General features: G+C 32.9%; 1 protein-coding gene across 2 annotated transcripts in view; it reads right to left on the reverse strand.

Moving 5' to 3' along the window:
• The window catches only part of ankrd27 (ankyrin repeat domain 27 (VPS9 domain)), a 37170-nt gene that overhangs the window by 14063 nt on the left and 5874 nt on the right, over positions 1 to 17233 (reverse strand). For both annotated transcript variants that reach the window (XM_056451400.1, XM_056451399.1), the window contains exons 2-17: positions 15554 to 15676; positions 13577 to 13687; positions 13333 to 13489; positions 11983 to 12137; positions 11404 to 11463; positions 11274 to 11327; positions 10869 to 10934; positions 10191 to 10267; positions 9483 to 9610; positions 7088 to 7169; positions 6875 to 7007; positions 4011 to 4091; positions 3352 to 3476; positions 2676 to 2758; positions 1230 to 1345; positions 128 to 220 (exon numbers count right to left, since the gene is read on the reverse strand). In XM_056451400.1, coding sequence (XP_056307375.1) covers positions 128 to 220; positions 1230 to 1345; positions 2676 to 2758; positions 3352 to 3476; positions 4011 to 4091; positions 6875 to 7007; positions 7088 to 7169; positions 9483 to 9610; positions 10191 to 10267; positions 10869 to 10934; positions 11274 to 11327; positions 11404 to 11463; positions 11983 to 12137; positions 13333 to 13489; positions 13577 to 13687; positions 15554 to 15655 — 1623 coding nt within the window. In that variant the 5' untranslated portion in view covers positions 15656 to 15676. The remainder of the gene's footprint in view (positions 1 to 127; positions 221 to 1229; positions 1346 to 2675; positions 2759 to 3351; positions 3477 to 4010; positions 4092 to 6874; positions 7008 to 7087; positions 7170 to 9482; positions 9611 to 10190; positions 10268 to 10868; positions 10935 to 11273; positions 11328 to 11403; positions 11464 to 11982; positions 12138 to 13332; positions 13490 to 13576; positions 13688 to 15553; positions 15677 to 17233) is intronic.

The following is a 17233-nucleotide window of genomic DNA, read 5'->3' on the forward strand; positions in this document are numbered from 1 at the left end:
GTTTTTGTACAAGCAGCAAAAGTGCAGTTCACCAATGCAGTTACGGAAATGCCATCTTATGTTTCATGCATAATTAAAAAATACGATGCATTACATTTGAAAGTATATCAGTACTACTATGCCTTACGTCTTCATGTCCGTACATGCAGGCCAGATGTAGAGGAGTGTTTCCATTGTTGTCCTGAGCATCTGTGTTGGCCTTATAATGCAGCAGGAGAAGCTGTAAGAGCAAACACAACATCAATTAAACTGCTAATAGGGGTTTGGAGCTAGTTTTCAGCTTTAACTTTATTTATAGAGCACGTTAGAGTTGGCCAAAGTGCAAAATAATGATAGTAATACAAATACATAAAAGCAAAAATCCTCATATACTATTTGCAGATAAAAACACAAGAAAAAAGGATGCTTTTTAACTTGTTTTCTTTTTAGTGCTGAACTACTTTGTGAACTCCCAAAGCAGTACAACACTGAGATAGCCATTATTTTTAAGATGTTCTACTAAATATGCAAGTTGTAAGCTGCTTTTAGTCTTAAAATGTTTTGAGAATGCAATTTCAGGAGTTGATTGTTAATTGTCATATTTGAGATTTTATAATGTACAAAGTAATGGAACTGAACTATACTGAGCCGATTTTGGGAATTATACAATATATATATATATATATATTGTATATTGAGCCATAATAGTTTATTAATTCTCTAAATAAACACAAAGCTAACAGAAACTAAAACAACTGATGGAGTATACACTAACCTGTGCATTATTCAGACACTAGATTTTTCCAAAACAGTCAAAAACGCAATTCTAACAGATAACAAACTTGCTGAATGGAGTATACACTAACCTGCGCATTATTCAGACACAAGATGGCGCCAAACATTCAAAAACACAAAGCTGACAGAAACTAAACTGGCTGAATGGAGCATATAGTAGTCTGTGCATTATTCAGACACAAGATGGTGCTAAACAATGCAAAAATAAATGTTAAGAAAATGCAGCGTGACAGACAAGCAGATACATAGAAAGTACATGCATGTGAATGTATTCATGGAGCATCATAGGCGATTGAAAGTTCTAGGATGAGTCTGTGCTATTTAGTGGTTGTTATCTGAGAATAACATATCTTGGAATGTTGTGACTGACCAAATCAGAATCGAGTATTCTAGACAGCCATGTAATAATAATAAAAATTAAGCACTTAGTTGATAATAATTGATCAAGTTCTGACCGTGACGCCCTGGTAGCCCTTCTGGCAGGAGAGGTGCAGCGGTGTGAGCGCATGGTAATCGGTGGCGTTTACCACTGCTCCCTTCGACACCAGCAAATCAATCATCTGAGACTGACCTGATAATAAACAGAGCACAAGATTATTATTACCAATCTCTCAGATACTATATGTGTGAATCCTATTCATGCAGAAACACCTGATCTCTTATAAAATGGTAGATCTATCAGAATAGAAGCAAAACAAATTACACAAGAAACCAAAACAAATGACAAAAAAAAACAACAACCATACATATAACAAACTAACAACAAGCTAAATAAGCAGAGACTAATGCTGTTCACACCAAACGCAGCACGCTCTGTTCGCGCCTAAATAGACGCGTGAACGTTTTGAGTTTACTCTCTTCATTCGTGTGTAAAATTTGCTTCATTCGCTCGTGAATTTTACTGCACAATAGACGGTGATTCGCGTCATGGGACTTCTTTCTGCCCGGTGACTCTAGCTTCGTTGCTAAATGGCTAACATGGATTTTATTGAGAAAACAGCTGTGCTTATGTACTTTAGGAAGGCTGAAAAAGCATAGATTCGATCGGCGCTGTGTCGGAGTCCATTAGATACTTTCAGAGGTGCACCCAGCTCTCTGAGTTCATCAACTCTTCTAGAAACTATATCTGGACGATGGAGGCTTTCAGCGGTACTTCAGACTGAGCTGAGCCCAGTTTGATGAGCTGTTGTCCGTTGTCGCCAGGACGATTTCCCCTCGGAACACCAACAACAAGCACTATGTCATAATCACTCCCCTACAAGAGCAAGTTCACGATTGGTTAATGCGGCGCGAATGTCCACTAGAGTTCAGATTGTCCAACTCGCCTCATTCGATGTGAAACGTTCCGCAGGATGTCTATTCGCATCTTTGCATTGACTTAACATGTAAAATCATGTCAATGATTGACGCTTCATCCGCATCTTGTGCGAATAAGCCATAAAACTAAAAATTTGAATTAATTTAATTTAGAAAAAAGCAAGAATAAAAAAACAAACAAAAAACAAAAAATAAAGAGAAAAAGTAAACAAAACATCTAAAAGGAATACGAAGCAAATCAAAACAGACAAATTAAATGTCAAAACAAAAGCAAGCATAAATAAAACATAAAAGCCAAAGAAAAAAACAACAAATATAAAATTAAGAAAAACAACCAGGCAAAACAAACAAAAAAAAAAAGCACAAACAAACCCAGACCAAACTATAAAACATTAAACAAAATAAAGCAACAAACAAGTCCAAACCAAACAAACAACCAAGCCAAACAAAATAGACAAAAAAAACAAAAAAAAACAAACAAACACCAGTCCAAACAACCAAACCAAAACACAATCTAAAACACACAATACAAAAAACATAAACAAAACACAAAAAAAGCAAACCGAAATAAGTGCAATGCTCACCACAAATAGCAGCAACATGTAAAGGAGTGTATCCTCTGTCGTCCCGGGAGAATGGAGTGACTATTGACGGGTCATTCAGCCTCCTGGTTCAAGAAAATGTCAAGAAAAAACACTGACAATGCCATTTTTAGTTTTTCTGCGATACATATACTGTGATATCGAGATTAGTTTTGTCTAGAGGAAATGAGTAGGTCTATTTTTTTTTAATATTCAGGAAATTGACATTAATTGTCAAAAATAAAATGAACCAATCACAAGCACTGATAGAGTAGAGCAAAGATACAAATTAAATTACCAGCCATTTTCTGGGAGTCTGTCAGCATGTAGACATAAACTGAATAATCAAGCGTAAAATAACACACTCGTTTTTGCTTTACAACACCTCAGTGTGTCATCAGGATCCATGGCTATTGATTTGTATGCATTTATTTTTAATCAAAAAAAACCTGTCACCATTCACTGCAATTATTAGAATCACCAATGACCATGAATTTAGCTCAAAATCTTCCTTCTACTGGAGAAAGAAAGTCACTCTTATCTTGGATGACCTGTGGGTGAATAAACTAACAGGACTATTTTTTTCCATCTCTTTAAGGGGTTTTTCGACATTTTCCAGATCACCTTAAAGCCTCTGTGCATGTGTGCCGTGAATGATGTGTGTGTGTTGTGTGCTGACCCAGAGATGTGCAGGTCACAGGCGTCACAGGAACACAGAGGATGACACAACTTCCTGCCGTCCTCCTCACTCTCGCTTTCACTCAGCAAACGCTGAACCTCCAGTTCGTTTCCACTCACAATGTGCTGCACGTTAACACACACAATAGAACACAAAAACACACACAAGCACATACATAATTAAATAAAGCATACACGCACGCTCACAATCAAATACAAAACACAAAAACACATGCAACCATGCACACACACATAAACACAATAACATACACACAAATGCACGCAAAACAATACATAAAAATATATATGCAAACACACATAAAACACACAAAGACATGTGCACACCATCACACAATAAAATACAGTTTATTTTATAAAATATAGTTTATTTTATTTATACAGTATACACACACACACACAATGAAAAAACACAAAAATATGCACACACTAAAATACACAAACAAATATGCACAATTGCACAAATTCCAACACACACTATCACTGCTAATGTCTCTTAAAACACATTTAATTTCACCAAACACTAATATGAAATGCGGTTTGTATTACTAATCTAAGTTAATGTGCTTTGTTGTTATCCAAAAGAAGAAAGTAAGTGAAAATTAAAACAAAATAATAATAATAATACACAGCCGTGCTCACCTCAAACAGCCGGTCAATGGGTGTTGCATTCTGGGACAGCAGGTCCACCTTCTGCCTGAAGGACAGTCTGTTTCCTGACCCCTGCGGACCAAAGCACAAACTTACAACAAGTAACCGAGTTTTTAACTGATAAGTGATAATTCTTTAGATTTGGAGGCTGATGGGAGTTAATTGGCTGAAAATTTTTAAATATTAATTTTTCAGATTTGATTTGATTGCAAAATTAAAAGGCAAACACATACAGTGAACAACTGAGTTTATTTTAAAACCATGGACAACTTTCTTTTATAGAAATAACATTTTGTGCAAAACTCTAAATACCAGTAAAGAAAACACCAGTTCCCTTCAAAAAAATAATAATTTACAAATAATCAAAATCAAATCAAAAATCAAAATCTCAGTAATCGAAAATCAAAATCCCAGTAATCGAAAATCTAAATCCCAGTAATCAGACATCAAAATCAAAAATCAAAATCCCAGTAATCAAATATCAAAATCCCAGTAATCAGACATCAAAATCCCAGTAATCAAATATCAAAATCCCAGTAATCAGACATCAAAATCCCAGTAATCAAATTTCAAAATCCCAGTAATCAAATATCAAAATCCCAGTAATCAAATATCAAAATCCCAGTAATCAGATATCAAAATCCCAGTAATCAAATATCAAAATCCCAGTAATCAAATATCAAAATCCCAGTAATCAGACATCAAAATCCCAGTAATCAAATTTCAAAATCCCAGTAATCAAATATCAAAATCCCAGTAATCAAATATCAAAATCCCAGTAATCAAATATCAAAATCCCAGTAATCAAATATCAAAATCCCAGTAATTAAATATCAAAATCCCAGTAATCAGACATCAAAATCCCAGTAATCAAATATCAAAATCCCAGTAATCAAATATCAAAATCCCAGTAATCAGACATCAAAATCCCAGTAATCAAATTTCAAAATCCCAGTAATCAAATATCAAAATCCCAGTAATCAAATATCAAAATCCCAGTAATCAAAAATCAAAATCCCAGTGATCAAAAATCAAAATCCTAGTAATCAGACATCAAAATCCCAAAATCAAAAATCAAAATCCCAGTAATCAAATATCAAAATCCCAGTAATCAAATATCAAAATCCCAGTAATCGAATATCAAAATCAAAATCCCAGTAATCAAATATCAAAATCCCAGTAATCAAATATCAAAATCCCAGTAATCAAAAATCAAAATCCCAGTGATCAAAAATCAAAATCCCAGTAATCAGACATCAAAATCCCAAAATCAAAAATCAAAATCCCAGTAATCAAATATCAAAATCCCAGTAATCAGACATCAAAATCCCAAAATCAGACATCAAAATCCCAGTAATCAAATATCAAAATCCCAGTAATCAAATATCAAAATCCCAATAATCAAAAATCTAAATCCCTGTAATCAGACATCAAAATCCCAGTAATCAAATATCAAAATCCCAGTAATCAAATATCAAAATCCCAGTAATCGAATATCAAAATCAAAATCCCAGTAATCAAATATCAAAATCCCAGTAATCAAATATCAAAATCCCAGTAATCAAAAATCAAAATCCCAGTGATCAAAAATCAAAATCCCAGTAATCAGACATCAAAATCCCAAAATCAAAAATCAAAATCCCAGTAATCAAATATCAAAATCCCAGTAATCAGACATCAAAATCCCAAAATCAGACATCAAAATCCCAGTAATCAAATATCAAAATCCCAGTAATCAAATATCAAAATCCCAATAATCAAAAATCTAAATCCCTGTAATCAGACATCAAAATCCCAGTAATCAGACATCAAAATCCCAGTAATCAAATATCAAAATCCCAATAATCAAAAATCTAAATCCCAGTAATCAGACATCAAAATCCCAGTAATCAAACATCAAAATCCCAGTAATCAGACATCAAAATCCCAGTAATCAAATATCAAAATCCCAATAATCAAAAATCTAAATCCCAGTAATCAGACATCAAAATCCCAGTAATCAAACATCAAAATCCCAGTAATCAAACATCAAAATCCCAGTAATCAAATATCAAAATCCCAGTAATCAAATATCAAAATCCCAGTAATCAAATATCAAAATCCCAGTAATCAAAAATCAAAAGCCCAGTGATCAAAAATCAAAATCCCAGTAATCAGACATCAAAATCCCAGTAATCAAATATCAAAATCCCAGTAATCAAAAATCAAAAGCCCAGTGATCAAAAATCAAAATCCCAGTAATCAGACATCAAAATCCCAGTAATCAAATATCAAAATCCCAGTAATCAAACATCAAAATCCCAGTAATCAAATATCAAAATCCCAGTAATCAAATATCAAAATCCCAGTAATCAAATATCAAAATCCCAGTAATCAAAAATCAAAAGCCCAGTAATCAAACATCTAAATCCCAGTAATCAGAGATCAAAATCCCAGTAATCAAAATCCCAGCAATCAAAAATCAAAATCCCAGTAATCAGAAATCTAAATCCCAGTAATCAGAAATCAAAACCCCAGCAATCAAAAATCAAAATCCCAGCAATCAGAAATCTAAATCCCAGTAATCAGAAATCAAAACCCCAGCAATCAAAAATCAAAATCCCAGTAATCAGAAATCAAAATCCCAGTAATCAGAAATCAAAATCAAAAATCTGAATCTCAGTCAAGCCTGTGAAGTGGTTCCAATAAAATCAATAACACATAATTTACCAGCCAATTTTTGTTATTGGACAGATAACATAAAAAAATAGCACTTAGCAGCCGTTACCAAAATGGCCACCCATATATTGTGCACCCCTAAATAAAGAGTGCTCAAACATCAAACAAGTGCTAAACAAAATGTCGAGTTGCCTCACCGCTGTGTTGTGTTTGAGGTTTCCCAGGCTGATATACTCGACTGCAGCCTCGAAAGACGTCAGACAGTAACTCAACTCATCCTTGCTAGAGCTTCGAAAGCGGAAGTGCTTTATATAACTCAGATTGGCCATCCTGAAGAAAACAGCAGAGCGTCAAGAGTCTGCACGAGGAATTAATAAACGCTGACGTGTGAAATACAGCCCTCCACTCACCAGTTGGGAATTTCTGTTTTGATGAGCAGATACAGAATGACCAACAGGAGATCATCGGCACACATGGACTCGATGCTCACCGCTGGAAGACAACAGAGATCATCACAACCGTTGAAAGAGCTTAATAAAGGCACAGTGTGTACTTTTGGCCACTAGAGGGCATGTATTTACAATAAACAATGGCGTATTATGATGAAGGTTTTACTGAGTGTGGAATCATGGGAGTTGTGGTCTTTATTATCCTACCCAGATTTACCATAGCAGGAGATTGAAGGCTGACAGAAAGACAACAAAGGTCATTAGCACCATTGAAAGAGCTTATTAAAAGCATAGTGTGTACTTTTGGCCACTAGAGGGAATGTATTCATCACAAACAAAGGGGTATTTTGATGAGGGCGTGACTGAGTGTGGAATTATGGGAGTTGTGGTCTTACGACTCAAGAGAGACACACGTTCTGAAATCTAGAATTACTTATAGGTTCCTTTTGACCTGATTTATTGGTTACTTAGTTATTTCTTGTTTTTCAAAGCATAGTTTGCAAGTCAATTGATGTATTATCAATACTTAAAGGGTTCTCGAATATTTAAAGGGAAATTTTAAACTGTGAAATAATATATGAACAAATTGATACTCTTTTATTTTGTAAAAAGAGAGAAATAATTAGAGATAATCTATAATTACAAACGATTTACCACTTTTGAGCAACTTTTAAATCACCTCCTGAAAAAAACTTGTAGCTTTTAAAAATAACCTAATTACAAATGCAAACACTGAATTTTTGTAATCTTATTATGTAATGCAGATTACATGTAATCAGTTATATATATAAATAAATAAATAAGGGCACCTATTATACAAAAATCACTTTTATAAGGGGTTCAAACAGTTTAGTTATAACAGTCTGTGAATATAATCAGATTTTAATGGTAAAAATGAATTAACTTTATTTTTTATTAATTACACTTGATGAAAACAGCCTTCAAAAACACTTTGATTGACATTCTCGCTTCGTACGTGTCATCAGAGGGGGAAAGCCCCACCCACTAGTGAGCATCTCTCCCTCATTTGCATATGTTAGTCCTGTTTTGAATCTGCCAATATGCTGACACAGGCATCTGTAGCTCCGCCCTCTTTTGAAAAAGAGCACAATCTCATTTGCATTTAAAGTGATAGTCACCAAAATGGCACAATTAGGATCAAAGCCTAAAAGGGTCAGTTTCAGAGAGTTAGAGAACATTATTTGTGTGGTATTTTGTGCTGAAATTACACATACACACACTAGAGACATCAGAGAGGTATTTTACGGCTTGTAAAAAGGGGCATAACAGCTCCACTTTAAATCATCACTGAACCAAAATGCGATTTTATGCATGACCACACAGAAGAGAACTGAAGCAAACAAGCAGCGAACACATTTATTAAAAGCACAGAATCTGCTTTTTCCGTCAGCCTTCAGCCTCCTGTTATGGTAAATTTGGGTAAATTGCTACACAAGCTGTTTGACAAGCGGGCATTAGCAAAACATTCCTCTGCTTTACACACACTGGACGTGTTGTTTTTCTGCCAGAATCCCAGCTGCAACAGAGCACGAACTGTAGGAAACCAACAAAAGCTGGTAAATTTGGTTAAAGAGCCACGCAGGAGCAGATCTGACCGTAACATGACATTTAGACAAACATTTATATAGTACTATTTGCAAATTTCAGTTCAAAACAATGCTTTCATTAAGATAATCTATTTAAAGATTGATAATATAGAGGGTTTTTAAAACTGTGGGTCCACAAATTAGACTGTTAATGTAATTATATTACTGGAAATTGAAATAAGTAAATAAGCAAATGATTAAATAAGTGAATATGTGAAAACCTAATGTAAGTATGTGTAAATAAATAAATATAAAATGAAAAAAGTAAATAATACAACCAGACTGTGTTATCCTGATCATTAAAAACTAATAAAAATTATATATACACACTGAACACTCAAAAACGGCAATTTGTTAAATGTAATATAAATGTGTAAATAAATAAAGTAAATATAAAAAGGTATATAATACAACCAGACTGTTACCCTGGTCATTAAAAATAAAAAAAATACAGAACAATCAAAACAAAGTTTTATTAATGATTATGTTAAACGTTATATAAACGTTTTTAATGTAAAAAAAAATTGTAAATAAAACCAAACTGTTATCCAAATCATAAAAAAAAAAAAAAAAAAATTACTGAAGAATAAAAAAAATATTCAATATGTTAAATGCAATATATATGTTTAAATAACTAAACAAATGCTAAATTAAGTATTAAATGTATAAAAAGTAAACAATACAACTAGATTCTGTTAACCTGATCATTAAAAACAAACAAACAAACAAATAAAAAAAGAATAAAAGACCTGTATCTCTGCGTCTGGTCGACTGCATGATGGTTAAAATGACTTTCCGGATGCAGAGGAGTTTCTGCTGTGGAGACGTGCAGACGTTCAGCTGAATCAGCTCACGCTTTGCCCGAGGAATATTAATACTGCACAGAAAACAGACGTATTATTAATAAATATTCATTTATTTTTTGGTCATACATTTTTTTGTTTTATATGTTAACCTTTTCTTTAAACGCTAGCACAAGATATGTTTTATATTTTTCAGCTGTTTATATTCAGTCAAAAATAATAAACAATAGTGAGAGTGATCTAGCTTCGCAAACATGGAATAATTAAATTGTTAAACTCTTAGGACGTCTAGTAAATATCATGCATACCAAATATCAAATTCATACAGCATACAGTTATGGTTAAAAGAAGATTTCAGCTGTAGCGCCCCCTACTGGCAGAATTTAGCAAAAATTGGTGCGTTTCCTCGGAATGTGCTGTTGTTCATATCTGTCAAGTTTCATTAAGTTTGGACATTGCCTTCGGCCGAAACTGACTAATTAGTAAAAATGAATGTTATATGACTTAAGGATGAAATGTATGGCAAAATGTAGTAATCCCAATAAAAATTCATATTATCAAAAAATATGCATGAAGGACTTATTGTGTAAAATATAATAACAATAATAAACAATAATAAGAGTTATCTGCCTTTGCAAACACAGATTAATTAACCTGAACTCGGACTTCACTCCCAGCTCTTTCTGCTGCAGATCCTGCAAGGACCGAGTTGTTTTGTTGAACGCTGCATCCTGACAAAGACCAATATCAAAATCATGTTCAAAATCAGGTATATCAGACAAAGAAATTGACAAAAACATAATATTTTTACAATTGGAAAAGCTACCATTACTACAAGCAAGATTAACCATACCGTATACGTTACACATATTATTATTTATATATATATATACACATTATTTATTTATTAATAAACAAACAAACACATCTTAAATTGCTATTTATAGTGCTAATAATATATACACGATATCAATAATAATAAAAATAATTAATTCGGAATTTAATCCTGGGAACCAAACCATGACACCATGCAAGCATACAAATAAAAACAAATTTATATGCCAAAAATCAATCAATCAATCAACTAAATAGTTTTATTTTTTATAATTTTTATAAATAAATATATTTGTATAAAATTTTCTGCTCAACATAGTGCTCTAAATACATAAACTAACAAAATGTCAATACATATTATACATTATTATATGATATACATAATATTTCATCCTTACACACACACACGCGCGCGCGCACACACACATGCACGCACACACACACACACTGAAACAACCATTAATGTGCAAATTCAATGAATTAATAGTAATTCAGTACCCGACTAGCTTCAAGAGTGCCCACATAACTAAAGAGTAGATCATGGATGCCATGATGGATGTACATCTGAAAATGGAGAGACACGAAACAACAGACAGAAAAATTTATCAAGACAAATTGGTATTTACATTTTTAATGATTAAAACCAGTTGCTAGGGTGTTCAGGCAGTTGCTAGGGTGTTACATGTGATTGCTAAGGTGTTCTGTGTTGTTAAACATTTGCTAGGGTGTTCTAGAAGGTTATTAAGGTGTTGTTTGGTAATTGCTTATGTGCTACTATCTAGAGGCTAGGCTTTTTAATGTCTGCTAAAATGTCTAAGAATTTTCTGCTCATATGCAGTTCAGTTTTGCAATAGATGAACGGACAGATTCAATCAAAGACAAAACAAATGGTTTTCAACTGACCTCCACTGCTTCTTTGAGTAGAGTCATCTGAATCTCCTGTCTCGCCAGAAGCTTCTGAAATCGAGATATTTCATCGTTCAGTGTTCAGGGAGAACGATATTAAAGAGACTGAGCTCTTAAAACATCTTACCAGCCGAGAGTCTCTCAGCAGACACTGAAGACATCTGGTGTAAAGCGTATTCACAGAGTCCTGCAGGAAAATAATCAGCAAACCATATTATAAACTTTGAGGTCTAAGAAAGATTGTGGAATATATATATAAATATATGATTAGTGATACTTTAATGGGAAAACCAGGGAGAGCTGCAACATATTTGCTGAAATACATTTATTAAATTATAAGAAAAGCTGGAGCAAAGTTTGAACGGCCAAAATATTGTAGAGCAAGAATGACGTCGACTGAAACTTTCTGTCATACACCATGCCCACCAAAAGGGTACCCTTTGTAGTGGAAACACAAGCCTGATAAAGGTGACCCGTACAGTACTGTACTGTACCAGTCAGGGGAAACGAGCCATTACAGACTGTACTTTGGCTTAAGTTACTCGAAGTCCGATGCTGAGGAGCTGTACTATTCATGGTCTTCAATAAAGTCTTCTCCCCGTAAGAACTTTGGTCAGCTTATTTATTTTATGTATTAGAGTCATCTAATACATTGACGAGCCACCGAAGAATAGTTAAGCTAAATACAGCAAAATCTAACACTCACTATGTGATGGCGTAGGCTTTTCCTCTCCTGTTCTTTAAAAGAGAGACAGAAGGCGGAAACAAACTTGTCCAGTTTTTCAGCATGGCGGCCCAAAAACTCCCTGACATCCTCGATATTTTTCAGACAGTACGGAGCTGGAACAGCACTCAACTCCTCTGTGGGAGAAAAAAATGAATCAATTCTGAACTGTGAACACAGACCATTTTCATCATTTCCGGCAAACAATCCATTTAAATCAGTGTTTCTCAACCACGTTCCTGGAGGACCACCAGCTTTGCATATTTTCAATCTCTCCTTAACAAAACACACCTGATTCAGATCATTAGCAGAGACTGAAAGACCTGTAATGGGTGTGACAGACAAAGGAGACATCCACAACTCGTAGTGTTGGTGGTCCTCCAGGATTGTGGTTGAGAAACACTGATTTACATTATTGTACTGTATACTTTCTTTGGTATGTGTTTTGCTTGATCCACATCAAGAACTTCATTTATAACTATTACATGCACAAAAAAAAATTACCTTCTTATGCAAATGTTGGTAATTACAAAAAAAAGATTTGATAGTTTCATCAACTATTCACAAACTCAGACATGTTGGAGATCAAGCATTTTAGTGACATTTTAATATGCATTGATTGACATTCATGATGCAATTTGCATTAATATGGTTGAATGTGGGTGTGTGAAGTGCATTTTGTGCAAATTTCTATATGCAAAGTTTTAATAAATCCCAGTCTTTGTTTTTCATTCTTCAGCTTTTGTCCTCATAGAATTTTATTTACATTCATTCATTCATTTTTAATATATATTTTACATACTTTTTTTATGAATGAGACCTCAGGTATGTTGGTATCTTGAGTAATTAATGAATCAAAGTCATTTGAATTCAATTCTTAGGACATCTAGTAAAGATTTTGCATACCAAATAACAACTATACACAACATACTGTTATGGCTTAAGTAGATTTTCCAGCTGTAGCGCCCCCTAGTGGCAGAATTTTACAACATTTGGTGCATGTCCCCAGAATGTCCTGTTGTTCATGTCTGTAAAGTTTCATTAGGTTTGGACATTGCCTTCGGCTGAAACTGACTAATTAGTATAAATGTGTGCTGCCCGACCAATTATTTGCCTGTAAAACGCTTAATTTAGTTATCCTGAATTAGGTATGTTGGATTGTACTAGGTAGGATGAAACGTATGGCAAAATGTACCAGCCAAATGTAGTAATTTCAATAAGTAATCCCAATATGATCAATACTATGCATAAAGGATTATTATGTGAAAAAAATGTGACCATTGGGAATACGTTTGTAGAACTTTTAACATGGATGTGTGACAAACAAATTACCAGGACTGTGGTCAGATTCGAAGGGCCGTGCAATGCACAGTATACTGTAGGCCTGCTCTTTCTCATTGTAGAAGGTCTCCTCAAACAGGATGGTGACAGAGATGGGATTGGGCAACCCTGCACTCAGGTGGACCCGGTTATTGTTTATAGACACTTCCTGGAGGATTCATCACACAAAACAGCCGCATGGTTAAAGTCAACATCTTGAAATTAATCTCTGAATGATGGGATTTTTGTTACACACCTTTCCATCTAAGGTCTGGTAACCCTGCTCAGAAGGATGAAGCACGTATCCGTCAAAGTGAGCTGCTGTAAAAGAGCCCGTTGGTAAGCTTCCACAACATGGTACCAGGATCTAAAGAAACAACACGCAAAGAATAACTTCAGTATCTGAGTCGCTAGGATATACAATGAAGATGATGTTTACAGTGCGTTCCAAATAGGATATATCACCCTTGGCACTTCAGAGTGAAAATAATAACAACAACAACAAATTCTTCTTCTTCTTCTTCTTATTATTATTATATAAACATTATAAAAATATTATAATTAATATTACTTATTAGTAGTATTATCAACAAAATTAATAATAATAATAATAATAATAGTAGAAGTAATATTAGTAGTATAAACAATAATAATAAAAACAACAACAAAGTATTATTATTATTATTATTATCATTATTATTATTATATAAACACAATATTAATATCATTATTATTAATATTAATACTAATACTAGTATTATTAGGATTTATATCAACAACAATTACAACAACAACAACAAAATATTATTATTACTAATATTATTTGTAGTATTATCAACAAATTTAATAATAATAATAGCAGAAGTAATATTAGTAGTATAAACAATAATAATAAAAACAACAACAAATTATTATTATTATTATTATTATTATTAAATACACATAATATTTATATCATTATTATTAATCATAATATTATTATTAGGATTTATATCAACAACAATTAAAACAACAACAAAATATTATTATAATTAATACTAATATTATTTGTAGTATTATCAACAAAATTAATAATTATAATAATAGAAGTAATATTAGTAGTATAAACAATAATGATAAAAACAACAACAAATTATTATTAATATTATTATTATTATATAAACATAATATTAATATCATTATTATTAATCATAATACTAATACTAGTATTATTAGGATAAACAACAATTAAAACAACAACAACAACAAAAAATTATTATTATTACTAATATTATTAGTAGTATTATCAACTAAATTAATAATAATAATAATAATAATAATAATAATAATAATAATAATAGTAGAAGTGATATTAGTAATATAAACAATATTAATAAAAACACCAACAAATTATTATTATTATTATTATTATTATTATTATATAAACTTAATATTAATGTCATTATTATTAACCATAATACTAATACTAGTATTATTAGGATATCAACAACAATTAAAACAACAACAACAAAATATTATTATTATTATTATATAAACATAATATTAATATCATTATTATTAATCATAATACTAGTATTATTAGGATATCAACAACAATTAAAACAACAACAACAACAACAAAATATTATTATTATTATTATTATATAAGCATAATATTAATGTCATTATTATTAACCATAATACTAATACTAGTATTATTAGGATAAACAACAATTAAAACAACAACAACAACAAATTATTATTATTATTAATAATATTGTTATTAAATCATAATACCAAAACTAGTATTATTACTAACAACAACAACACCTTCATGTTGTCATGTTGCAATGTTTTAACAACACAACAAAAGTAAACACCAGACAAAACAACCCTGTAAATGTCAGACTAAAATGAAGACTTTCAAAATACCCATTTCCTCATTTTTGACCCAACAAAGCGAAACCTCCATTTTTAATAAGACCTACTTGCTCTGGTTTCCCCAGGACAACAAAACTCAGTCGCTCGGTTAAACTGAACTTCTCACATCTCCGACATAAAAGAATCACTTGATGCACACAGAATCTCCTCCTGACCGCATGCCAACTGACCAGAGTCACATGAATGAATACATGACTAATTCTGCTCCACAATTCAATCCCTTCATCATTCCTTTCAGAGATCAACATGCAGAGATTATACACTTCTGCTCGGTTAAGTGCTGAGAAAGTATAATTGATAAAAAGCAACTCACAATGCCATGGAGCTCTGCCACCCGGCTGCACAGGTCCGGTCTGTGTTTCTCCAGAGCCTGGTAAAAGGGGTTTTTCAGGATATTCTCATCATACACAGCCATATGTGTCCCAAACTCCAGCTCCTTACAGAGAGAAAGACACAAAGCAGTGAACGTAAAGGAATTTTAGAAATGTCAAGACGTGGGGGAGTTGAGCTAAACTGGATAAGCATTAGAAATCCATCTCACACAGATTACCTTGGGGTTTTTTTCTCCCCTGATTGTATTTTGAACTCTGCAAAGCTGCTTTTAATTCATTATGAAGAGGTTTATTAAACATTAAAAAGCAGGTTGTATTGTAAAGTGTCCTAATATTGTGATAGGACAGATTTAAATGATGTCAGAAGCATTACAAATGTCTCAGAGTATGCATTTGATATTAGATTGTGTGATGATTTCGGTCTGGTGTAATTAAAATAAAGGTTTTTTTTTAGATGTTGGTATCAGTATGTCAGTCTTGAGGATATCTATAATCTAGTGTGCTCCAAAACACTGACAAAAATTAGCATTTAGAAGATATAAACATTTAAATTTTGCAGTTTTCCACCTACATTGATTTTTGACATCACCTCACTTCTGTTTCTCATCAAATCTTCTAACCAATCAGATGCTCTGGCTTACAAAATAATCCCAATCAATCTAAAATAATGAATTCCTTCCACTTAAATCATCTGGTAAAACTGTATTCATATGGATGACTATCGATTGACCAGGGATCGATGAGCCCATTTATTGACTCGATTGGTACTCACTGATCTGGCCGATCTCATGAACCGATCACAGGGGTTTGTTTACATTTACAAGCAGAGGAAGACGCAAGTGCACACCTGGGTTACACATGCAGCAGCTACTGCATGTATTTAGGCCTTTTCACATTAAAGAACTAAGAATTCTGGGTTTTAAACATATTCCAAGTTCACTAAAAACTGGCTGGAAATATTAGATGAATAAAAAAAAATACAAATAAAAAAAACTTTAAAACAACTTTAAAATTATATATTTTTTGACATGAATATTTGATAATATAACTTCTTGTAATTTATGTATACCAATGAACAGTAGTTTATTGACCTTATTCTTCGAAGCGGAAGTGCGCTCGTTTTTGCGATTGTTTTTGAACTTCCGACTCAGCTGCCTATAGGAAAAATGACTTGGAATAATAAACGTCAGAAAACGGTCAAACTAGTTACTCTACAAATGTTTTCATGACTAAACAGACAAAGTAGAATAATATAATAAAAAAAACATCAGTTTGCAACATCAAGCAGCAGAACGAGCTGTTTTTAACCTCTAAAAATGAATGGAAGTGAATGAGACCGGAAGTCTCGAGCCAAAAAGATTCCAATGGTTCCGCCCACTCATCCATGGAGAATAAGGTGAAGAGGCCTGTGTCCTTTTAGTAAGCAAGTTATGGATTTATAGGTGTGCATTTTAACTTCTTAGGCATCACATATGCACTCCAAACTTTCTTGATTGAGGCATGTTGATCTCTTCTTTCATTACTTGCACCGCTTCCAAATTGCAGTAAATTCGAGTCATTTTTAAATGACATGTTCACACCTAAATGGTTAAAAGAGACATGTTTAAGGGATTATATGCAGCGTTCGTCATTTATTCTCTTAAGGAAGGAGAGATCTCCAC

The sequence above is a fragment of the Danio aesculapii genome, chromosome 25, assembly GCF_903798145.1.
Source record: "Danio aesculapii chromosome 25, fDanAes4.1, whole genome shotgun sequence".
Classification (NCBI taxonomy): Eukaryota; Metazoa; Chordata; class Actinopteri; order Cypriniformes; family Danionidae; genus Danio; species Danio aesculapii.